This window comes from Passer montanus, unplaced genomic scaffold (genome assembly GCF_014805655.1).
Source record: "Passer montanus isolate IOZ18808 unplaced genomic scaffold, ASM1480565v1 scaffold4, whole genome shotgun sequence".
Taxonomy (NCBI): Eukaryota; Metazoa; Chordata; class Aves; order Passeriformes; family Passeridae; genus Passer; species Passer montanus.
In genome coordinates, this window is record NW_024368818.1 from 4,784,509 (window position 1) to 4,810,172 (window position 25,664).

General features: G+C 40.5%; 1 protein-coding gene and 1 long non-coding RNA gene across 2 annotated transcripts in view; one reads left to right on the forward strand and one right to left on the reverse strand.

The window, feature by feature from the left end:
* Positions 1–16,403: 16,403 nt before the first annotated feature.
* On the reverse strand, positions 16,404–20,479 carry LOC120506588. The gene is made up of 2 exons (XR_005628550.1): positions 20,248–20,479; positions 16,404–16,573 (listed from the first exon to the last, which is right to left on the reverse strand). It is a non-coding gene; the product is annotated as an uncharacterized LOC120506588 (long non-coding RNA).
* A 1,223-nt stretch (positions 20,480–21,702) lies between these two features.
* The window catches only part of MICU2 (mitochondrial calcium uptake 2), a 135,440-nt gene continuing 131,478 nt past the window's right edge, over positions 21,703–25,664 (forward strand). The window contains exons 1-2 of the mRNA XM_039718699.1: positions 21,703–21,790; positions 22,566–22,660. Coding sequence (XP_039574633.1) covers positions 21,703–21,790; positions 22,566–22,660 — 183 coding nt within the window. The remainder of the gene's footprint in view (positions 21,791–22,565; positions 22,661–25,664) is intronic.

Sequence of the window (25,664 nt, forward strand, 5' to 3'; positions counted from 1 at the left end):
AGGTCATTGATGGACCCTGGAAAGAGAATTCGAGAGAAGGAGAATTTTGCAAGGGGGTTAATTAAAAATAATCGACTCTGCCTGTCCTCCTGCTCGATGGGCATGTGATGGAGGGGGTGGCTCTCCTTGCCTTCCCCACCACAAAAGGCAGCAGTCCAGCTCTGACTGGTGCAGCTTTCCTGCATCCCCCCACTTGCCAGTGTGACTAAACACAAGAGGAGGGAGAGAGACTAGTTTCCATGTCTAGCAGGGAAACTGCAGCAGGGAAAAGCTGTGTCCTGAATCCACACAGACCTTTAGGGAACTGACTCACGCCAGTGGTGCAGGAGCCACCCCCCCTTTTATTTGACTCTAACAGTCTTTATTGCAATTTGAAGGACAGGATGCAGAAGCTTCAGAGCAGTAACACCACTCTAGTTCTGTAAAAACCTACAAAAAGAAAGAGTTGCTGCATGTCAGCCCATGCATTTCAATATGCAGGAACAGAAAAAAAAAAAAAAACCAACACCAAAGCCGTAAAGTCCTTGCTCTCTAGCAAAGCATTTATCCTCTTTTTTTTTTTTCTTTTTAGGATTTAAGGACACTGCTCTCACACACTGGTTATATCAGCATGAACAACTGCAGAATGACTTGGGAAAAACTGCAGAACTCACCATGTCAAAAATCATCATTCTTTATCAAGTGGATCATGGCAGTACCCAGAGGCCCCATTCAGGGCTCACAGTTCCATTGTGTCGGATACTGTAGACACATGTAATAAGAGAGATGGTCTATGCCCAAAGAGCTTATGATCTTAACCCATGATGAAAGACAACAGGTGTATAGTACAAACCCATGGGGGAAGGATAAGGGAAAAACAGCCTTGAGAATAAAAAGCAACAGGCCCAGCCGGTGACAAGTGTTTGGTGTCAGAAGGAAGTTTTAAGGAGATTTGAAGGAGAACAATAAAGGAGCTTTACGGTTATTAATGGGGAGATTTTTCCATGCATAATGGCTAACTTGGAAGAGAACATAAAATTGCTTGTTAAAAAATTGTACTGTGGAAAAGTGAAGGTTTGTGCCACTGGCAAAGCAGAGGGGAATACTGCCGAGTGACCATAAGGGCCTGATATTTGGTGTGCTCTAAGGAAAGAGGTTCCCAGCTCCTTTCTAGTGATTTGAATTTACATTTCTAGTCCCAGTGAAGAGTATTATATAGATTTTTTTTCTCTACTTCAGACTTCAGTATTTTCTATGTTGTACTTCACACCAGCTTACCTTATGAAAAATAAGGTAAAGAAGAAAGTATTGGAATAGTTGCCTTTTTTTTTCTTTTTTTTTGTTTTATTTTGCTAAGGGACTTAAATGAAAGCTTACAAGTTATTTGCTACAGGAAGTTTAGTGTTATAAAAGTGTTATCTAAGTTGAGGCTTTGATGTCTGAATTACTCATAAGTATCAAAGCCACACATGAATTATGCAGGACATCCCCAAAATCATACCCATCTGTGAGTAGGTGGTATTCCAACCTTGCTTCACATAAAATCTATGTGTGATGTGTAATGCCAAACTTACCCCTTACAGAAGTTTGGCATTGCTGATAGCTGGGGCTGTATTAAAAACCTACACTTTTATCCCCAAGACACTGAGGCAGGAACATCCCTAGCTCCCCTCTACTCGAGATTCACACCCACTTCCTTTATACCCTCCTGGAATTAAAGACTGCATCTGCCACAGTGAGTCATCAAGAGCTTACTCATCAGCTTTATGCAGGATTTTAACTCCTGAGAACAGAACTGGTCAGAAGGATCCTGCATTTCTTGAGGAGTTCCTGGCACACGTTCTCCTCACATGTACCACACTAGTGTGACACCTCTATCAGTTTTTAGATATTATGACACTTTTAAAAGAAAACTGTTTCACCTGTACTCTGCCACCTAGTTTAGTTTTACAAGATCTTTTCACATATCATTTTTGAATATCATTTAAAAAATAATTCAGCCTGCCAAAACAGTTTTTTCTTTTTCTTTTTTTTTTTTTAACTCCCCCCATATTGTATCATTTCACCAAGAGCAGGTTCTTATTCTGGACCTTTAATGTATCTAACTAATTTATTTTCCAACCTTGCAGACAGAGAACTGAAAGACTTCGTTATTAAAAAGAGAGGTGTTATGACTTTCCCATGAAACACATGGCATTTGCCATTTTTACTAAAATGTCTTGAGGCAGAAAACTTTTTAAAGCCTTTTTAGATATAAATGGAGAATAAGGTAAAAAGTAATGCTATTTTCAGCTTGCTTGACAAATAAGAATTTTTAGAGTATTTCAAAGCATGACATAAACCTGGATATAAGACTATTAATTAATCTCATCACACTTGAGGCTACTAGAATTGAAACATCAAGATATAAATGACTTGTTCTTTAACACAGAGAAATAGGAGCAATTTTAGGTCACAAATCATCTGACCTATTCTAGGCATCTACTTTAGGATGACATGACTCATGTGTTAAAGATGCTTAATTCTTCCTCGTGTATGGAGGGAGCCTATATTAGATGTAGACTTCTACATGACAGAGGTCTAGATAGAACTGCATGGATCCCACCTGCTGCCTTATACATGTGATTGAGCATTTCCCCAGAATGGCTGGTGAGGGCACTAAACTATTAATACAGCTACACAAATTAACACTCCAAAGAAAACTCATGTGATCTCAGCAATGAAAAATGACTGAAAGTCATGATTATCAAACATTAGATTGACTGGAAATACAGAAAACACTTGTGAAAACAAAACAAAACAAAACAAAAAGCCATATGATTAAGGTTAACTGGATTAATAAAATAAATGTCTACAAGATCAGAAAATTTAAACTGGAGGAATGTATTTACTTTCTCACTTTAGAGACTGTAGGAAAAAAATAGCAGTATTTATGACCAAAAAGATTCCTATAAAATTTCCAGAATTAAGCAGAAAAAGGCCAGTTCATCAAAATTTCACACTAGAGTAGTGTAAAACATGCAATTTAGATGGAAAAGTCCAAGAAGACACCAGTGTCACCAATACACAGCGACAGTGACATATCTGACACAGACTTTTCACGGTGTTATGGTATTTTGCAGTGTACAGGAATCAGTGAATCACATAAACAAATACTGGCGGAATATGGTCTTGTGGAAAAGTCCAAGAAGACACCAGTGTCAGTGTCACCATGCAATACACAGCGACAGTGGTATATCTGACACGGACTTTTCATGGTGTTATGGTATTTTGCAGGAATCAGTGAATCACATAAACAAATACTGGCGGAATATGGTCTTTGTGATCATCCTAGGGAGGGAGTTATTAGGATAAAGTCAAGTGCATTGACACAGGTGTCAACACAGCCTTTTTGAATTCATGTCCTTGGTGATACTTGAATTAGATAGGGTGATGTAAGTATGAAAGCTGCCAAATATGTATGAAATTTCTGTGATGTGTTTATTTTTACATAGCTTGTATCTGCTTATTTTAGTAATGAATTTATTGCCCACTGTGTTGCGAGTCCCTCCAGCTTGAGAGCCGAAGTGCCACCGATTGAAAGGAGAAAAAGAGAGGAAATCAGGGTTCCCCTGTGAACAGGTGATCGCAGAAGCCTCCAAAGCAATTTGTGTGGCAAGGCTTGTAGAACTGTGAGAACCTCTTTGGCATGGCCAGTGTTTTGCTTTGTGCACCTTCCCTGCCCAAGCACTCGTGGTGCCTCCTCAGAGGTTTCTGCCTTCTCCATGTTCCGATGCTGTCGGCGCTCAGTTGTAGCTGCAGTCCCGGTAGGGTTTGTCAGCAGGCTGCAGGGCATCCCGGAGGCTCTTCCTTTGGCTGATACTCTTCCTCTGTAGATAGCTCACTGCCTGAAAGATGAGGCGGCCTTCGTGCATCAACCAAGGCCCGCAGTTTGACCATCAGCTGGATGCGACTTACCAGAGCCAGACCGGAGCTGCAGACAGCAGCCAGCTCCTCGCCACCTTGCCGGGCGGGGAGAAGGCGCCTCTCGGGCCCTGCCCAGCTCGGCAGGAGCAGGGTGCGTGCCCCACTTACCGCTCCGTGCGCGCTGCGGCAGCAGCCCGGTGCGCCGTCCCCCGACGGATTAGGTCCGTGCCAGCTCCATGATGGCTCTGTGCCCGCTTTCTGGAACGGCCAAAGGCCTTGACAGCTTTCCCGATGGAAGGGATTACCTCTCCCTCCGCGGCACCGTGGCCACCCAGGACATTTCACGCCGAACGGCCCCGAGCCCAGGCCTGCAGCGGCCACCCGGGGCTGCTCCCCACGGGGCCGCGCCGCTGACCCCGCCGGGCCAGGGGGGCCCGGGCGCGGCGGGCCGGTGCCCTGGGGCCGGGCCGTGCTGCGGTAGCCGGGCTGCGGCGGGAGCAGCGCTCCGAGCTGAGCGCCTGTCCAGGATGCCGCCAGCACCGCTCAGCCATCTGCGGGGAGAGCACCCAGAGCCACGGCCCCAGCCAGCAGCACGAAGGGCTGACCAAGACCGTCATGGGGCGGGCAGAGACACCATTTGTCTTCGCGATTCCTTCCGCCGGTTCGGTGGCTGACCATGACCCCGTAGCTGCGACCACAGCTACGGATGGGGAGCCAAAGGGGAGCACGGGGCTGTGCACCCCAGCTGCTGGGCAAGCATCGTGGGCCCGCAGCTGCTGGAGAAAGGAGCAGTCACTGCGGACAAGGGAGGGCCGGGCACGGGCCATGCAGAGACCTGGAGGCAGCTCTGCATCAGCTGAGAGGGGTGGAAGTGATGCTGGAGGCCGTGTTTGGGAAAGGAAGGACGTGTGTGCTTAAATGGGGTGTTCTGACACACCATAATTTCAGTTCTTTAAGTTGTATGGCCTGTGTTTACTAAGAATTCTCCTTTTCTGCGAATGGTTTAGAAAATATTTCAGTATTGCCATCTCCATCATCTTCTTCCTTCCAGGTTCCAAATCATTAAAAACTTAGTCCTTTCCTACATTATTTTAAGCGTACTATCTCCATCTAACAGAAGTTCATACATTATCACTAGGAATGCTTGTTTTACAAATGTTTTAGAAAATTCACATGGCTTTTTAAAAACTGGCAGTGACTGACTTTCTTCCTGTAGACTTCAGCTTGACTTTATCACTTTTCCCATTTTGCAAATAAATTTTATACTTTTTCTCCCTCCTCAGTTTATAATTATTTTCAGTATTATATATTGTATTTTTACTCTGACTGTTGTTGTAACCAGTGATCCACAACAGGCTTAAAGGTTACCCTTTTTATGAAATATAGCTTGTTAGCCATCTAACAGAATTCAGAATTTGTTTTCTTCCTCTCTAAAGCTTTCCTACTCTCACTCTCATTTATAATTTTTCATTTTTGGGGAATCACTGATACCTCCGGGGTCACCATCCCCTCTCGTGATTTCTTGAGGTAGGGCAGTGATGAGAAAGTCCTCTGTTTGCTGGTAGTAAATATAGTTGGGTCACTTGGAATGCAGTCACTTGGAAACCTCCACTCTCTGCTACAGTTATTATAATCCTTTGCATGCCTGTGTCTTTCATTTGCTTAAATGCTATCCAATTACTTTGTTGATAACTAACATATTTTGCATGGTTTTGCCTGGTGATTTTCTTAATCATTCTGTTGCTATTTCACCAACAACTCAACAGTACATAACTGTACTCTGATTCAGTAATGTGAAGGAACAGAATATAACCACTTGCTTTAAACAATTATCCTGGATATATAATAATGCTTTCCTTTTGGCTGGCCAAGACAAAAATATCTCTGACTAGAATCGTGCTTGTTTCTCCTGAACTTACTGCTTTGGCAGCAAGACTGGAGACCCTTCCCTCTTGTACAGGGAGGAAAGGGGGAAAAGCTCTGGAGAAGTCAGTAGCTGTGGGGAGCCAAGGGACTGCAAGATTCCTAAGCCATTCCCCACAGAGGACTGTCATCTTCTGTTTAAGCCATTTCTGTTTGCCCAGCCTAAGTTTATAAAAAAACTGGGCAAAAGCTGAAGGGGGAAGAGAAGGGACCACACAGTACAAAGTGCTATCAGTGTTATCTTTTCATACGCTGTTGTGAGCTACCAAAATTGTTTTCTATAGTGTCCTATTTGCTGGTAAAGAGTTGGAAATGTCTGTGATGTGTGTATAAGGTATTTCAGATAAGGAGTTTTTCTACTCCAGATCTTTGCCATGAACAGCTACAAGCCATGTTTGCTGTTAGACAGGGAGTTAATGGTAATAGCTGTCTCTTCTAGGTTTAAAATAAGTGAATTCAGGCTTACCAGAGAAGGATAAGAAACTAACCGTGATTCTGAGCTACTACAGAGCCCTCAGTATGACTATCCCTGCCTCTCTCTGGATCTCAAGGCACTGCTTTTATGAGGGTCACCAAAACACTTCTGACCAGGCTGTATCTTTATCCATAGCTGGAATATCTCCTCCCTGTGGAGGAGCAGAACAGAAAAGAGTCTCCATTCCTTTGCTCCCATTCTTCAAAATTCATACTGGTTTCCACATCCTACCCTTCATTTCTCAGAAAAAAATTGTCAAGGAGATGAAAAGCTGTCTACTAACAAGAATTTACTTCTCTGCCTTCATGGCTGCTCTTGACAAAAAACAGCTTTCCCACCCTGTTGTTTAGATTTCATCAAAGTTTGCAAACCTGAAATCCACCATAGGAATTTTAGTCCCCTCCCAGAAGCTGTCATTCCAAGAGAGCTTAGAAATTCATCAGAGGGTCTGAAAAACACATCAGCACTGGGAATCCACAACTAGGATTTCATGCCAGAAATAGATGCCGCCTGAACTACTTTGCTTTTTCTAGGCATTGCAGTGAAATCACTGACAGGCAACGGGGAAATAAACTGTTCAGGAGGTTCCTATGCTTCCTCTGCTTTAAATATTGCTCTAGGTTTGAGGAGGAGAATGACAATTACTGTCAGAGATTCTCAGGGACCGACTTTATTGCACAACTAAGCACTGAGAACTCACTTCTGCAGATATGAACAAATTGGCTGTGACTACCTTGTCTTTACTGCAGTAGCACTGCAGCCAACAGAACTAAGCATGCAAATGTTGAGACATCAGGCAGACAACTAGTATTAAGTATCCTGCTTTTTTTAACAGGGCACAGGCTTGTGAAGAAACACATGGCAAAAAAAAAAGGAAAATTATCTTGCCAAGCCTCATGTTGTGCTATTTGTATAAATCTTGATATGAACAAGCAGAAGGAATTTGCTTGAACTTTCTGCAATTCATACCTTGTGTTCTTGTAATCATCTGAGTGTTCCAGCTCTGCATGTGGGAACTTGGTTCTGCAGCCCTGCTAGGAGCTGCTAAGGAGAGCTCTGATATACCAAGCTTGTAGGCTTGCTCCCTTCTCTAGACTAGATGTTCTCTGCTTTTGTCTTCCAGTGGAGTGATGGTGATGACACTGCAAACCCCACTCTTTAAAAAAAAAGGAGGAAACTCACACTTTAGGTAAGCTACCACAGCACCACTCTGTTGCTGGAGCTTTAACAATTGATACAAATGCAAAACAAGCAAGTTTGAATATTTCATTCCCTCAGGTAAAAAATTCTTTTATAGTTCATCACTGCAAACACTCAGAACTTGTGGGCTGTTCTCAGTCACAGCTTACATAATTAGGAAGCTGTGGAAGTCACCACAGAAGGACAGATGAAAGCAAAATCCAGGTACACCAAGAACAGGGAGATGAGTCAAAGATCCAAGAACTGTTTAAACATTTGCAGAGTCACGCAGTGAATTTCTGGAAAGACTGTTCGCAGTCCAGGTGCTCAAAATATGTGACCCTCAACTGTAAAATGTGAGGACTGAAGGCTTAGTAAACGTTCTTGAATAGTCCTCTCTGTAGATTTGATTGTCATAAAATTTCTCCTGCATGCAGATTTTGGTCCAGTAGTCCCCATATTTTATTTATAATTTAGGTCATATGCTGCTTTCATAATTTTTTGTCTAGTCATTTAAAGCATCTTTGCACAGTATTCAGACAAGAGAACATCTTGGGGGTTATTATTATTATTACATTTTCCATTTTCCTTCAGCTCAGGCAAATTCTATATAGTGCAGAGTCTATGAAACCCTTCAAATTTATTTTGAAACTTTACTTCAATGCAACTCAAAAGTTGAAGCATTAGAGTTGTCTATGAACAGTGAGAATTAAGCTTATTTCTTAACATTTCTGAAAGGTAAAAATAAATCTGTAAGCCTTTTAAGCAATTTTAAGCAATTTTTAAGTGATCTCAAACACTCGTTTATAACACACACAAATGTCACACTCAAAAAATAACTATACTGGTAACATGCTTTGAAATAAGTCAGCCTTTTAATAAGGATGTCTTGGAGTCTCTCTTCAACAGCAAAGAATAAAAAAAACTTCCATTACTGAAATAACTTTAAATTATGCATTTATAAGAGCAAATATTCAAAAATCAGAGCCTAAATTAAGACTGAAGGGCTAAGATTATCAGAACTGTTCATTGGTGTCTCTTTTTGGCCAATTACATTCAAAACCTCTGAAGATGCCTTACATGAGTGCTCAGTAACTGCAGGAAATACTTGGAGAAAATTAGGTTCATTAAGATCTCTTCATAGAATCATAGAATTGTTTAGATTGGAAAAGAACCCTAAGATCATTGAATCCGATCGTTAACCCAGTACTGTCCACTGCCACTAAACCATGTCCTAAGCGCCACATCTACAATGACTTTTAAATACCTCCAGGGATGGTGACACCACAACTTCCCAGGGCAGCCTACAATGACTTTTAAATATCTCCAGGGATGGTGACACCACAACTTCCCAGGGCAGCCTGTTCCAATGACTGACAACCCTTTCCAAAAAGAAATATTTTCTAATATCCAGTCTAAACCTACTCCAGAACAACTTGAGGTGGTTCTCTTTCACCCTCTCACTTGTTACCTGGGAGAAGAGCCTGACCCCCACCTGGTTACACCCTCCTTTCAGGGAGTTGTAGAGAGGGATAAGGTTGTCCCTGAGCCTCCTTTTCTCTAAGGTGAAAAAACCTCAACTGCTCCTCAAAGCACTTGTGCTCCAGACCCTTCCCCAGCTCCGTTGCCCTTCCCTGGACACGCTCCAGCCCCTCCATGTCTTTCCTGCAGTGAGGGGCCCAGAGCTGAGCACAGCATTGGAGCTGTGGCCTCAGCAGTGCTGGGTACAGGGGGACGGTCACTGCCCTGCTCCTGCTGCCACACCAGTGCTGAGCCAGGCCAGGATGCCATCGGCCTTCTTGGCCACCCGGGCACACCCTGGATCATCTTCAGCTGCTGCTGACCAGCACCCCCAGGTCCTTTTCCAACAGGCAGCTTTCCAGGCACTCTTCCCCAAGTCTATAGTGTTCCATGAGGTTGTTGTGACTCCTCAGCTCTTCCCCAAGTCCATAGTGTTGTATGAGGTTGTTGTGACTCCTCAGTGTCTTTAACTATTTAATTACTTATGTCCTAAGTAAGGGTAAGGATTTCAGTGCCTGAGGTTAAGCTCCCACTGTTTAAAATTCCTGGCCTCATCCTTTTGTAAAGAGATCACACTTCCATTAATATGTGGCACTTTTTTCATATGAAAATTTTACTCTATACCATTTCATACTGCCTCAGCCCTTCTGAAAATTATGTCAACCCAGACTAATCACTACAGGTTTCCTATTTCATAGGATACACAGACATCACTAAAGATTTCCTATTTCATGGATATACAGCTATGATCTTTGCTGTAGAATATTTGGGTAGCCACAGGGGGAAATCCTACCACATTATGGAGAACAGACGTGAGCTGCCAAGAAGGCTAATAAGCATAGTACTTTTTAATTCATGGTACCTTTTCATTCACATGATTCTTAAGCAAACAGAAGAAAAGCTGGTGCAGGCAACATGACAGCGTGCAATATACACCATGAGACAAAGCTCGGTACTAAATGCTGCCTGTAACTGGCCTTCCCAGCAATTCCTTTCAAGTCCTTAGATAAGCTATTCCTGAGTAGAAGTTACAATTAGATAATTTTTACATATTTAAACAGCATTTAAGAATGGAGACCACAGTCTTTAGTCCTTTTCCCATTAAACACAGAGTGGTCTCACTCCTCCCCTACACTTTTTAGGTGGGCACCATAGGCATACTGCTCACAGCTATTGTATGCTCAGGGCTAACTGTGGCTGCTTTGACCCTCAAGACTTCAGCCACCCTTGAGAGGCTGCTAATGCAAATCCTACATCTGTCCACAGGCCAAAAATATTCAGCAGCAACCTCAAACCTCCCGAGGCAAGATTCACGCAAGTGGTTCAAGTTTCAACTGCTTGATGGTATAGAAATGCATGAACTTAAGCAGAGTTTCTCCAAGGGGGAATACAAACAGCTCAACTTGGGGTCAGTTATGCCCAGAACATTACAAAACATTAATTCACATTGAGCTGGAGAGGAAAAGCTCCCAACACTGTTCTCCTTCTTGAATATATTCACAAATGCAGGCACCCTTGCTCCTCCTAATGCTGATATTTAGAATACATGTAACTGCTGAAAATTAATATTCATTAGGCTGCATTTACAAAGAAAAAAAAAAAAGACTGTTCCATCTTCACTGAGCACCGAACTAGGTACCTACAGATAGTAATGAAGAAAAAGGCAAAATTCCTATCTCATGAAAGATACAGGTCCCAGTCCACTAAACAAACCAGCAGTTTAGACTGACAGGCAAGGATTTCTCACGCTGCAGAATGCTGTCTCATGCTCTTTGGAGGACGTCTGTTCCCAGTCACGACAGCCTAGCTGGTTCCCATCAGTTTCAGCATTTCCATAGTACTGACTGCCTCTGCATGGCAATTACTGTTGAGTCTGCAGAAACTCATCCAATCTCTTTTTGCTGACAGCATAAGCTATGAGATTACCTTGTCATGTGAGCTGCTTTTACGTCTTGTCTTCTGGGGTCTGTTTTCTCCCTATGATTGCTTATAACTATTGAAAGGTTCTTACCCTTCCCTGCTTCTTTACTTTTGAGCAAGGTACATTCAACTCAATTCAATCATCTTTGATCTCATTTCCAGTTCTGCTCTCAGTATGAAGCTATCTCATCATCACCTTTCTGCTGCCTTGCCTTTCTTCTTAGTCATGCTTTAATGTGGCTGTTTGATGACTAAGGCAAGAAGTACTTACTCATGTACTGTGTCCTCAAGCTCTGAATCACTGAGCATTTAGCACAAAATTCTAGCATTTTGCTCTTAAGAATAATATCCAGAAACTTTGCAGTGGGTATTATGACATTTCATCATGTTCCTACCTTTCTACTAAAAGTTCATTTAGTTCTTCTCTGTAACAATAAGATCCTCTTCAACATTTTTAATAAATTCGTCATCTTCAAACTATGAGACTTCTCAAAGAACTATGTCTGTAAAACAGAGTCGAAAAGAATATGGAATTCTACAGCAAGACCTTGTATCTTCATACCAGCTATGGCCCCTCTGCCATAACCTCTTGGTCAAAACCTTCAGCACCAAGGGCTCTGCATCATAGCACAGACATCTGAATTAGTCAGGGGCTAATATTTTCCTCCTCCCACTCGTGACATGAGCATTCTCACCTGTGGAGGGTTAGAACTACAACAGAGCCAGATGAACAGCTGATTTACTGTGTCCTGCCAATGATGTACCTCATCCACACAGAGAAAATCCCCTTTGCACGAAGTGATCAACAGAAATTCTGAAACCTCAAGCTCTTCCTTAATTATGCTTTTCAATATTAAGCAAAATTTCAGTCATTTTTTAAAATTGTCTTTCTTTGTATTTGTGTGACCATTATTCCCAGTGATTTCTAAGTGGCAATGTACCTCCAGGAGAGGAACACTCCATGATATATTAGTTCTCCGGAACACTTCTTTTTTATCCTTGTTTAACTCTTTTGCCTGTTTTAGTACAGACAGCAGTCTTTAACAGATGATAAACCACAAAGAAACATAATTTCAGATTTTAAATATCTGAAAGTCTGTAGAAGTCCCTGGGGAAAAAAAAAACCAACAAACCTCTGCTTCAGTTTAAATTGCGTACACAAAGATAAAAGGCAGATTCCTTTGGGAATTAGAAACCTCCACAATACAAATGCAACTAATACAATCCCAAAATAAGAGGCTGTCTTAACATATATCAATAAATAAAACACAATCTGTACCACAAACTTGGGTAAGAGGACTGGAGGACCAAGACTCAGAGGAGACTAACATGAGCTACCAGAAAAGACTTCATTTTTTTTGTTTCTTTTGGATTGGTTTTGAACAGGCCTTCCACTAAGCACTTCCTGATATGAAACCTTGATCCAGAAGACTTCCAAGCACAAACCTCATCCAGAATTCAGCAGAAATTTGGTAGATGCAGAACTCATGGGATTACGTCTTGTATGCCCTATACAGTGGCAAGTGCTCATGTAAGCACACGAACAGCATGTCCTTTCTAACAGAAATTTAGAGATTTGTAGGGAGAGTTGCAGGGCTATGTTATAAAGGCACACTCTAAGTCACTGGATAATCTAAAAAGAAAACATTCTTTCCCCTAAATTGAAGCTTTGGCCTGGGGTTCTAACCTTCATTCCAGTTTGTGACATGTAAAAACTACAGATAAACAGACCACCTCTTTCTCCTCTCATCATCATAACACCCCGGATCACAACATTTTTAGATATTTTTCAGGCTGTTAATTCAATGCCCACTGGCAATTCTGTTCTTTCCTCTACAATCAAATTTTTAATGTTATCCCATCTGAAATTCAAGTCTGGTAAATATAATAAATTTGATTATAACTTAGATTCCCTAGTTATTAAATTAGCTTATTTTCAGAAACCATGCTGAATCTAAAGGAGAAAAAGCAGCAAATTATACCTGACAGCTTTAACGCATTTATAACTATATGAATAAAAGATGTGATTCATCACAGATAATAAGTCTTGCAAAAACTTTGGGTGAGCTGAGAAAATAATGCTAATAGCTTTGCAAAACTACTTATAATTTAAAATAATTTGAGTGGTGAGGAAAATGTGGCAGATTCTAAGGACTACAAAGTGGTCAAAATTCCATTAAATTTTCTCTTGCAGAATTTCTCTTTTTGTGTAAAACCACAGCAGTAATTTTTACTTTCATAACTGCTGATGTAAGATCAGGTATGGAGAAACAAGACAAGACATCTTTTGTGAGTAAACATTTTAGCATTCTCTGATTTGCTAGAGGACAGTATAAACCCTCACTTTGTATCCACAAGCCTAACACACAGTATTATTTATTACCTCTATGACAATAGAGTTGTGTTTTGTATAGTATCAATACTGTAACTCCAGATGCACAGGAGAGACAGGACAGATTAATGCCTAAACCCATTCCTGTAGAACATTCACTATTTGTTCTGGCTAAGCTGTTTCTAAGGGTAGGGGATGAAGATGATGAATAAGGCAGATTAAGTTTTAGGCCATCAAGTGTAAGTAGAAGTACAAAAGATAAGTTCTGGACAGAAGTCTGGACTAGTTTTGCTAGTTTCTTCAAGCATCTTAAAATCTTAGAGATTGTCTCAGTCTTAGGGAATATAAGGGATCTTAAACTGGTATCATTATATACAAAGGAATTAGAATTAGGTGCCCTAAACAAGGCATAAAGTTAATGGTAGTGGTTCCCAGTTTAGACATTTTTTCTTCCATCTTATTGTTCTTATTGGACCATAGTCTGTCCTATTTCTTCAGAATGTAAGTTACAACAAATTAGAATCAGCAGAGTTATAGCTAGGAAAATTTAAAAACTACATGTAAAGTGGATGTAAAAAAGTGATGAGTACTAACATCAGACAGATATCCTTGGATTTAAAATCAAATGTGGACACCAAAAGTTTGGTAACGCAGAAATTTTTATTTTATTTTTTGAAATTTGCAAAATTTGGACCAAAACCTGTCCAAATAAAGTAATATTTGCAGAAAATATGTTACAAATAGCACCTGCATCTGGGGATTATTTCCAGTTCTGTCACTGCCTTGATTTAAGATTTTAGACAAGTCATTCCAGCCTAATGTGTTCCATGGTACAAAAACAATAAGGTAATCAACCTCTAGTGACCCTCCACAGATGCTGTAATACCTAGGTCTTGATAAGGTACCCTGACCTTTCAGAGCAGCAGGGTCCCCTGCTGCTCTCCCTGCAGGGATTCTGGTACCTTCCCAACTACCAGTGCCAGCTGGGTTTCTAGCAATCAGCAAGTAAACCTGCTGAATTTACCAGTATTACATATAATAAAACAGAGATTATATAAAAAGAGATTGAGGAGGAGAGTACACTAAAAGGAGAAGAAAAAAAAATTCCATGGGTGTTAAGTAATTTAGATCCTACTTAATCTGCAACACAAACGGCTGCCTACTATTTATTCAATATAATAATGCAGTACTTATTCCTCAAACTTGCCTTCCACTTCATCCATCCAGGTCTGACAAGAGCAGTGGGCTCTTTGGATGCTGAGATGTCACCAGCACTGACAGACCACTGTTATGGGTAGATTTGGGGTAAGGTCACATCACGGATAGTTCCTGGTTTCCAGCAGGTTACCCACAGACTCTCCTGGTCCTCAGTGCTTCACTGTGTCAGCTTCCTGGAGCTTCTCAGGGCTTATGGAGTGGGAGGCTCCTACTGACCTAAGGTCCTAAGAAAATGGCAGTTTCTCTTGCTGCTGCTGTGAAGAACAATAAATAGCTTGCTGTCATCAGTCACTGCCTCCCTTCTCACAGAACCCCACCCACCTCAACTCAGGGGCAATCTAGCATGGGATGCTGAGCACTCCTAAATGCCTTCCACTACTACAGGCAAGTAGGCAGGCATCCTCTGGAATACTGGCTAATCTACCTTTGAGCACTCTCCAAACTCTTTCTGCAGCAAATGATAGCAGTAATGTTTGAACTGACAGAGGATACATATATTTTTCAAGCAAGTCAAGACACAAAAAAGGCATAAACTCCAGTGCTCACAAATGCAGATGTTCATAAGCCTAGTAACAAGTTAGTACACAGGGAGGGAATGAGGGTATCACAATATTTCCCATGCAACATTCTTCCTTCAGTTACACCTTGAAGTAACACATCCCTGCTTTCATCTGTCATCAGGATGGCACCCCATAATCAAACTCTGTCTGACTATCTCATTTGCTGCCAACTCTGACAGCATATATGCCTAGCAAGTTTGATATCCAGATCTGCAAGCGTTTCTTTCCAAACATCTCTGCAGCAACTAGACACAGTAAAAACAAAGCAGTTTATAGTGTAGACATTTACAGCTGCACAAAAATTATCCCGTTCCCCTTACAGTCAGAGAGACTGATATGAGTATTTCTTTGCTTGAGATTCAATTGAGCCACTTCAACAATTATCTTGGGGCGAGACAACTCATGCCAAAGATGAATACTTACCCCATTAACAAGAGCATAAGGTGATAAATTCAGATACAGATACCTATATGTAGACATTTCTTTCTAGTGGGATGAACCTTTTCCATGTCTTACACACCTCTGTCCTTTTACACAAACCTCCTTGTGCATGCTTTAGTCCCACCAGCCTCTTCTGTTCCTCAGAAATTAGGTTATGGCTGATTTGCTGTGGATCCTCTGGACTACTTCAACACAATCTCTCCATTACAGACCAGCCACAGAGAGTCTACACCTAAGCAGCAGGAACATGAGATCCATAAGCAATATAAATGCCATGTGAGCAGGACATTCCCTAAGCCTTGTGAACATGAGACAGTCTCTGTATCTCAACTTTTTGCTCTTGGTATAGCTTATGCCTTCTTGGACACATGCAATTCAGATATTCCAGAATACCAACTCCCTCAAGCCCTTTCCCTTCTCTAGAAAAAGGCTATGTAATGGCTTGGAAATCCTCTCTGATTGTACTCAGCAAAACAGCTCCTGCCCAATTACTGCCAAATGGGGACTGTCAACTTTATCCAAAGCTTTGACAGGGATTTTTATTAGTGCCATTATTACTGTGCCTTTGTCAGTGCATCTCTCACCAGCAACTATATCAAGACTGCCCACAATATTCACACAAATAGTAAAGCTGGTTTTCAGTTCTGCAAGTGCCAAATGAAGACACCTATGGAAAAAGATTCTGCTGACTACAATGAACTTCATATAAGGACTTCCAACTTTTTTATGAAAGGATCACAGAATCTTCTATAGTGAAGCTGTGTGTCTATCATACACTCATTCTGTTATGTTAGATAATACTAACCAACTAAACACATTCATGGAAAATAATCATGCCTTCCCCCTGCTTATATAAAAATGGGTGCTTATACAAAAATAGGTGCAATCACAGCTCATAAATAGTATTGTGAACAAAAGAAGAAAACACCATTTGAAATAATGGAATACATTACAGAAAACAGCAATTTAGAGTTTTATTATTCCTTTCTTTTTAACAGAAATAATTATATATACTTCACCATTTTCAGTAGCATTAAGGATGTGATAATTAAAGTAACTTTCATTAATAAATCACAATAGCAGTGCAACATGTTATTAATAGTTGTCTTAGACTGTGGTCTGCGAAAAGAAACAAGAAATAAATATATGGTGCTGCTTCTACTTCAACATTTTCAGAAAACACATATTTTAAAAATATTTTACAGGTTACAATACTGATAATTTTATAATTGTTTCTTTGGTAATACTGTGAAGTAATGCCTTGCCATCTTTATAGTATTTTTTTAACTACATAATAATAGTTATTTTAAATTATATCAGTCTCAGTAACATTGCATTTAAAAACATAAAGTCAGAGTCCCTAATAAATCCTTCTGGTTTTTCAGGTAACATGGACAAAATTAACTTTGCTAATCTTGACATGTTTTATTGTACCCTTATATATAGTTTCTATCCCACTCTCTTTTTAAGTACAGAATCTATACAGCTGAAAGTCTTAAGCAATCTTAACTATAGTTATTGCTGCCAACTCTTCCTATAAAACTCAGGGTAAAATACTGGTATAATTAAAATTGATTGCAATGCTCACACTGATTTCAGAGAATGAAAGAAAAGAGAAGAAACACTCCCTGAAATAGAACAAGGTCCCAGCAACACAATTCTATATTTACAGAGGAAGCACTGGTAATAAGATTTCGGGAAATCCTATGATTCATATATTATAGGCAAAATACATATATAAATGTGCATATATTTGTATGTATATAAAAATACAGGTTAAAGGTCAAAATGAGAGGATTTCACTTAAATATAGTTCTCTCTTTTTAATCAGTGCTAACAGCACTGCAGAAGAATGTTTGCAAGGGAAGAAAAAGGAAGGATAACTTACTCAGCTGAAAACATGAGGAAAATATAACCACTAAAACACATAATGTAATTCCATTACTTAAAACGTTTTCAGGGGACCTCTATTATTGTTGCAAAAATGCCATGGGATCTTATCATTAAAAGATAAAACAGCAGTTGAACTACAGTTCTCATCTAATAGAAAGAAAGTCTCCAATCTTCAAAGATTTATGTATACAGTTAATTTTATGCAGTCAAAGTAGTCTTGCTTCAGACCCCAGAATCTTTCAAAATGCTTAAAATTAGGTAAAATATATGAAACTTGTCAAAGAACTGAGACCTATAGCCTTACTTGGAAAGCAATAGCAAATAAACTTTTCAAATTTAAAAAAATGGATATTCTTTCACAAAAGAGTTACAGTTTTATCTGCCTTTTGTATTCACATTAGCATTTAAACAGTCTGTGTACCATTTCTTTAATAAATCAAATATTTATCACAAAAAGGTCACTGTCAACTTAGAAACTGCATTTTAAAATCTTTCCAATTCCATTACTGTTATCTTCCATTCTCAAATTAGTTTTTTTAAGTAAGAATTTTGTTTTCAACTTTTTTTCTCTGATTTTCAACTTCACTTAAAAAAAGTAATTCTGAATCTTGAAGGAACGTGTTACATACACCAGCATTGTTTTTCAGCTAACTATATACAAAGAGTGTGGGAAGACAGTGTGTTAGAAAGGTCAGTATAAATGAATGCTATGAGAGGTATTTGGGGACAGATAAATCTTAGATAAATTTTAATTATTTTCTTAGATAAATTTTAATTATTTTCCTTTTAAATGGACTCTATCATGATAAGCTTTCAAGTAACTTTAGCAAGTTGAAAATATTTGAAGATAAGCTATATTTATAGTGTAGCTCCTAACTGCAAAGATTGCTGTGAACTCTTATTTATGAACTGAATAGTGTTATCTAGCCAGAAAATGCTCACATTTATTTTCAGATCTACTAGTGGATGAATGTTGACTGTCTAGTAATTAGCTCCATTTCCATCATCTCCAAAGCATACAAAAGAAGTGGACTTTTTGTAAACTAATAGCTTAAAAGATTCTTCATTGGAGTAAGGTAATTCAGATTCCTTGAACGTAATCTCTCCTCTATTTGTTATTTGTTTTGTTTTCTTTTTTTCTTGTGGAGGAAGGATGGATAGAAATTATGAAAATGGCCAAGGTTGAAAAGGGCTCTGAGCAACCTGACCTAGCTGAAGACGTTTCTGCTCATTGGAGGAAGGTGGACTAGATGACCTTGAAAGGTTCTAACTATTCTGTGAATAACAGTCATACAAGGCAGCTTTGGAAATCCCTGAAGTCAACTTCTAGCCTTCACCATGAAGACATTGGTAAAGGACTTTTGAGCCTCTGGATAGAGACCAAGGTATCATCTGGCCAAGTTTAATGACTGTCCAGTTCTGTCAATCACCCTGTACTTCTCTAAGTGTGCTAAGAACATTTTGTTATCACCTTTTGGAAAACTTGTCTTCCCTGTGCTTACATCCTTACCTGCTTCAGAGTGTTTGCCTTGTACTCATAGGCAAACAGACTGTTCTCATGTTTGCTAAAGTAAAACAGAAGTGATATTCTTAAGAGACCATATAAGTTTGAATAGGCTAAAGAAGGTCTGGCTTTGTGAGACCTTCCATTTCAATCTTCTGTCTGACATTGGGCAAAATATAATCTTACAATCCAGTTCTTGACTTATAAAGCCAAGCAGTGATATTTGTTGTCTTTTGATTAGCTTGTCTGTTTAGCTCTGCCAGGAAAGTATCAAAATACTGTTAGCACACTGTACAGCCTACTAAAATCTCACATTTGGATGGAGCTTACTGTCATATGTGCTTATGTTAAATAAGTCAGACCAACCCCCACGCTATTTCTCCTGGAATGGGGACATGTATACAAAAGATGGCTTGTCAGCTTTCCCCGTCAACTTAGAAACAGCTGATCACTGCCTTCTCCAATCCAGTTTATGCAGCATTTTAAGTCTGGGAAGACAGACAAGCATGATGGGTGGCCTTCAGCCTAACCGACTGAATCCAGCTCTCAACTCTCACTCTGTAAGAAAGGGTTTAGACAGAATGTAACAGGAGTTAATTTAAGCTGTTCCAAGAGTAAATGAATACTGGCACTAAGCCTAATGCTCTTGAGGGGATTGGAGTTCTAGTAGAGAGTGAATCCCTCTTGGAACTTGGCCTAACACTCTTAAAAGACACTGAGACGTGGAAGTGGACCTTCAGACCTTCAGGCATTAGGAGATATATGTTTACCTTTTTTTTTTACTTTGTAATGAAACTTAAAAGAAATAAGTTTCTGCCAAACATGATTTCCTAAGAATGACAGGACTCACAAGAGTTTCATTTCATGGTGGTATGTTTTTTGTCTTTTGATGTGACTTTACATTATATTCATTATGCCTAATGAAAGACTAAGAAAAGACTACATTTAAGCATTGTTACATAATTATTCAGTGGGACCTTGAATCTTAAAGAAAAGTTACATTTTAAACATTTCAGAACATTTTATTAGTATTTTCATTTGCTTTTTCAAATTTTCAGCAATGCAGACATCTCTAGTACAAAGTGTGATGTCACCACATAGAAACCATTTTTTAAAAAAGCAGGTATGACATCTTGCTAAATGTAATGATTTCTGCTTACAAGAGCATGGAAGAGCAAACTGAGCAGGACAGCAAAGGGAGGTGACATTTTAGTGGTGTAGCATACAGTAGCTGATGACATTTGTCACCACATAATTCATTTTGTCTGGTGAAAGTTTTATTGTATTTACCAGACTGTCAGCATCATTTCTACAGACCACGGAGATCTTTGCTTTCTGACATAAACCACCCTGCAGTGATACTGCATGGGGTGCAACAGGGCTGTGTCTGACTCACCAGGAGTTTTCTGGCTGTTTAAGGCGTGTGTTCTAGCACTCACAATGTACCAGCACAGTGACAGCAGCACAGCTGGGAGCAGCAGCAGCAGCTTCTTATTCCATGAGGTGAATTTACTGCAGGAGAGAAGGGGTGCCTGAGGACACTTAACTCGCCCAGCATTGCGTGCTCCCAGCCATATGAGGATAGCTCTCCATTCACACTGCAGCTGCATCTGTTCCAGGCAGGAATGTCATCTGAGGAAAGACAAATGACCTACTTATTTGTTTTTACGTAAAGCAAAACTGAAAATGCCTGTCAGAACAATGAATTAAACATCCTTGCCTTTGCTGTGGTCATGTATCCAACATCAAGGGATCTGGCATTCAGAAATCAAATCTCTCAGCCATCCTTTACAAGATGTTGCCAGCACTCATGAAGTGCTTGCTATTGGCTTACATAGAAAGTAAAGTCCTGTTAAGGTGTTTGCAAAAATACTATGTGTCAAACTGTAAGATTGGGACGGAAAATATTTTATCTGTCTAGAGGGAAACAGAGATAGGCAATAGGAATTTCCTGCAAATTTTACAGAATAAGTGGGATTTTCCAGTGTGTTTAACAATTGACAGATTTTACTCCTATGTTTTATATTGGGATTAAAAAGGCTTTTTCCATATGAGTTAGTTTCTAGGTCTCTGGGAAAAGGAAAAAGCTTTTGCAATGCACATTAGCACGTGCAGATGGAAACCATTCATCCTGCATGTTGCACTCCTCAGTGATTTCACAATGAGCAGTCATTTGTGTTCCCCAGAGAAGGTGTTTTTGAAGGGTTTGTATCCTGCTGAGGACTTGAGTCGTGAGATTCTTGAAGATGTCTCAAACACTTCACAGAATGACACTCAGTGAACAACACATGCCAGAAAAAAGCTGGATAAATTCTGAAATGCCATTAGTTAAATGACTGAAATGATGTTCTATGAAACTGAATTCATCACTCTGAATTCAGGTCAGGGAAGGAGAGTGAACTAAAATTACTTTGATGGCAGTGATGGATGATCACCTTTAGTCAGTGGACAGAGGGCAAAAAAGCATTTCCATGTTTCAGAGCCCATACCAGAACATTTATAATGTTGACAACACAGCTTTGGCTGTCATATCAGAAAGAGCTGGAAGATACAGTTTGCTAGAAGAGACTGAGTACCTTCTGAAGGCCCTCAACCAAAGACCAAAGTAATAGAAAATTGCATGCAGCTGTTCTCTCAGCAGTCTTTCTCCACATTCACATGGAGTCTCTAGGTGAACTACTCTGATAATAAGGATACCAGTACTGCCAACATATAGATGACATTTAACTTACTCTCTGCTTTACTTCATATAACTTTATCATTGACTCTCAGATGGCCCAATTTTTGAATGTGATCAATTAACTAATGTTTGAATGTAATCAACCAAGACCTAGAGAGCTTTGTTAAAACGATGGCAGCAAGAAAAAACAAGCACTCTGAAGCATTCATGGTGAGTAGTCGTCCTCTGGCACAAGTGCTACTGCCAACCAAATCATTCTGTAATGCTTCTCAGCTAACACCTCTGCCACGACAATTTCCGTAACTCATCTTCTGTCATCTGTGTTTCACCAGAAACTCTACTCTGCCCTTGAGGAGGATATTCTAAACTTGCACACGCTTTTGTTGTTTCTGATCTGGATCACACACTGAGCAACACATCCATATGGGTCATCAAAGGCTCCTCATGCTCTCAGCAGTGGGAGTCTGCTCTGTGAGAAGAGTCCCAGCAGGGAGCGAGGCGAAGCTGAGCTCTGACAGCTCTCACACACGGGGCTGGCCGGGGCACCCTGGGGCTGCCACTTTTCACTCCCTACTGCACAGCCAGGCCTTCCGTGCCCCCTGCCCTGGCACAGCCCAACACCTGGCCCTGCCCTGGCCACCAGTCCCCGCCTGGAAGGGGGCCCTGCCGCCTGCCCGCACCTGGGGGCCTCCCCGGCCCGGGACGGAGGGAGGGGCGCACTCTGCCTGCATTACAGAAACAGGGCATGGATTAGGTTGGAAAAGACTTCTGGGATGATCAAATCCAACCTGTGGCCCAACACTGCCATGTCAACCAGGCCACAGCACTGAGTGCCACGTCTAGTCTTTCCTTAAACACCACCAACTCCCTGGGCAGCCCATTCCAACATCTAACCACCCCTGCTGGGAAGAAATTCCTCCTAATGCCCAACCTAAACCTCCTCAGGCGCAGCTTGAGACTGTGTCCTCTCGTGCTGTCTGTCGTTTGCTGCCTGGGAGTAGAGCCAACCCCGCCTGGCTACACCCTCCTTTCAGGTTACCTCTCTGCCAGCGCTGCTCTGGTCGGGGGAGGCTGCCTGGCGGCGTGTTACAGCGGGCGGCCGCGCGTCTTCCCGACGGTCCTGGCTCAGGTAAGGCAGCAGCATCCCCGCTCCCGGCGGCGGGCAGGGCAGGACAGGGCTGGACGGGCACGGGGGCGGCTGTGGGCGGCCCGCGGACGGGTCGGGGTCCGCGGTGGTCAGAGCCGGTGGTGGGGCGGGCACGGGCTGCGGAGCCCTCCTGGCGCCGGTGGTGTGGCAGGTAGGAGCGGCCCCGGCCCCGGGCTTCGGCGGCGTGCCACTAACGCTGGGCAGCCTCAGCGGCGGGAGAAGGCAGGGTTTGCCTTAGCACGGAGCCTTTCTCCTCTCCCCCTGACAGCCCTGGTCGTGCTGAACGGTGGGGTGGACCTGTGTGCTTTGCACAGACACACGGCCTGTAGCGAGCTCCGCGCTTTGCTGATTACTTTCAGGAGAAACTTCCACCATGCCCGGTCTGCGTGTCAGGTGCTGTTAGACAGTCATGCACGTTTTTGTCTCTTAAAAAAAAAAAAAAAAAAAAATATATATATATTTCACGGAAATAGTACTTCCGTAATTCACACTTGTTCTGAAATGCATTACACAGAATTATTTCCTCTTACTATGTCCGAAATGTGTGCCCTGGATGCTGAAATGCGGTTTGCCTTGGAGCATTGGGACACTCTCAGAAGGGTGCTCAGGGACAGATTATTATTGTTTATGAAATAGTCTTTGTACACAATTTTCCCGACTTTATCCTTTTCATGGAGGCAGTGAGCTTTTTCCTGTTCTTCCTTCAGATAAGTTACCTTCTATTAGAGTTGCTGTGTTATTTCAAAGCTGGAAGAGCTAAATGCTTTGTAGGCCAGAGGGTTTAAGTGTGATGGAGGAAGAGGTCAGTCTATGCTTGCAGTGCCATTCATCTACTTATATCTAAGAATTTTTGGAAGTATTCAACAGTTTGTATGCTTTGATGTCTTATCTCTTAACAGTGATTAAACAGGCTGAACTACAAGCAGATATATAGCAGCCTTTATTCTTGAGGACAACCTTTATTCCTGAGTCAAGAAAAAATAATTACTTTTTTAATACTTTTTTTAAAATATTGTATTCTTCATTGTGGAAAATAGTTAAGTTACATCTTCATAGAAAACTCAGTTTTCTAAATATATTATCTAGTAGTCCTGATCCTTGGATTAGGACATGTTAAAACTTTGGACAGCACATGTTCAAACTTTAATTTTCTGTATCCATCTCCTAGCAAGGAAAGCATCCATTACTCCGCAGGTATCTTACTGAAAATGTATCTGCTTGTTATTCTTACTTTTAATTATGTGAGGTTTTAAGCAGCATTGCATTTTAAAAGTCCTGTCATTGAGACCAATTTCATATATGCATGGAACTCTTGCTTAAGTAGATGTTTATGTAGGTATATATATAAAGTGTTAGATGTGGGAAGTAATCACTTTTAAAGGGTGTTGAGTGAAGAGGTCTCAGTCTGGTGCTGATGTGTTCTCGTAGAGTGGCTTCCTTGTAATGCATGGACAGTCCAATGAGTACATTTTAATAACTCTCAAGATGCAGTCCAAAAGTCTAGGAATTACTTAATTGATTTGGTTTTGGAGATAGTAAATTGCTGGACTCTTTAAATGTTTATTCAATTTTAACTTTTCAGTTTCCCCATAAAATGATTGTTGGCGAAGCTAATTCTCCATATGTATTGTACTCCGTGTTACTGCAGGTAGTGTACTGAGCTTTTTAAAACTACCTCAGAAATTACCATGCAGATCATAGGTGCTGCAGGTGGATTGTGAAAGCTGTGAGGCGTGCTACAAGTCTTTTAAGCAGTTTAGATGCTACTTGTGACTTCTGATTGATAGAAAACAGCCCAAGTGATACTGTGGTGGAACAAGTAGTCACCTTTATTACATATTTTGAACCCATATTTTTCTCAATTCAGAGATTGTGGAATCATGAGATATGAAAATGCTTTACACATTCTCGTAGTGGATAACCTTATTTTCTGTTATTATTCCTTTTCATCGTAACTAATCTTAACCAGCCTTGCTTGAGCTTGTGCTGACAAACAACATTGAACTGTTTGTTCCTGTTGTAGTATGCTATGTAGTGGGAATGTTGGCAGCATGGTGTGTGAAATATTACAGGTTAAGTATTTGCAAGTATTTGAAATTAAACAGTGTAATTTTCATTATCTTTCTTATAAAGGAATATATAGTGGAAATGTTTATACTTCTGTATCATCAACAAGGCTTACTGGTTGCTCTTGAGAAATGAGTGAGATTATGGTACAGGGCTTCCCAATTTCCCTTGTTAATATAGTCTTGACTATTGAATTGCTGGAAAATAGGCTGTAATTATTTAAAATATTTGACAAAGTGACAATGTATCTCCATGCTGTAAAGAACAAATATAATAAGATTTTGTGTTTTTCAGCAGCATTACATTATGTTTAAAAAGTTTTGTCATTAAAACCGATGTTATGTCTGTGTGTGACTCTGATGTAAGCATAATTTGAGCCACTGAGTAATTTTCATTCTTGTCCTAAGTTACCATTAGTAACTTCTTTGCACAACGACTTCATTGGAAATACTTCCTGTCTGTTTAGGTTAAGTAGTTGAAGTTGATAACTCTATTTAGATTTTCAGTTTTTCTCACTAAAACTCATCTCTGTCAAAGTAATCAGACATTTTTCAGTTTTTACTTGTTCCAGGCAATTTCAGACAAACAGTTTCTAGTGAAGCTGGCAAACAGCATGCCAAAAGTTCTGTAAATTTAGTACATACTCCTTTTTTGTTTCTTTCTTCTAAAGATTTTGAATATTCTAAAATCAAAGACTTGATACCTTGGCACCTGGTTTTTAAATCTATTTTTAATTCCTGTCCTTTCTTCCTGCTGGAATGGGTTTAATCCTGCTCATATTGGTTAGGGGCACTTCTGATTTCTGCTCAGATTAAGTGAAATCCAGCCTAATGCAGAATAATCCCGTATGAGTCTTTGCAGAATCAAAGGTTTTTCAGGGTCAGATAATCTGTTTTCTTTTTGTGAGTTGTATGGATAG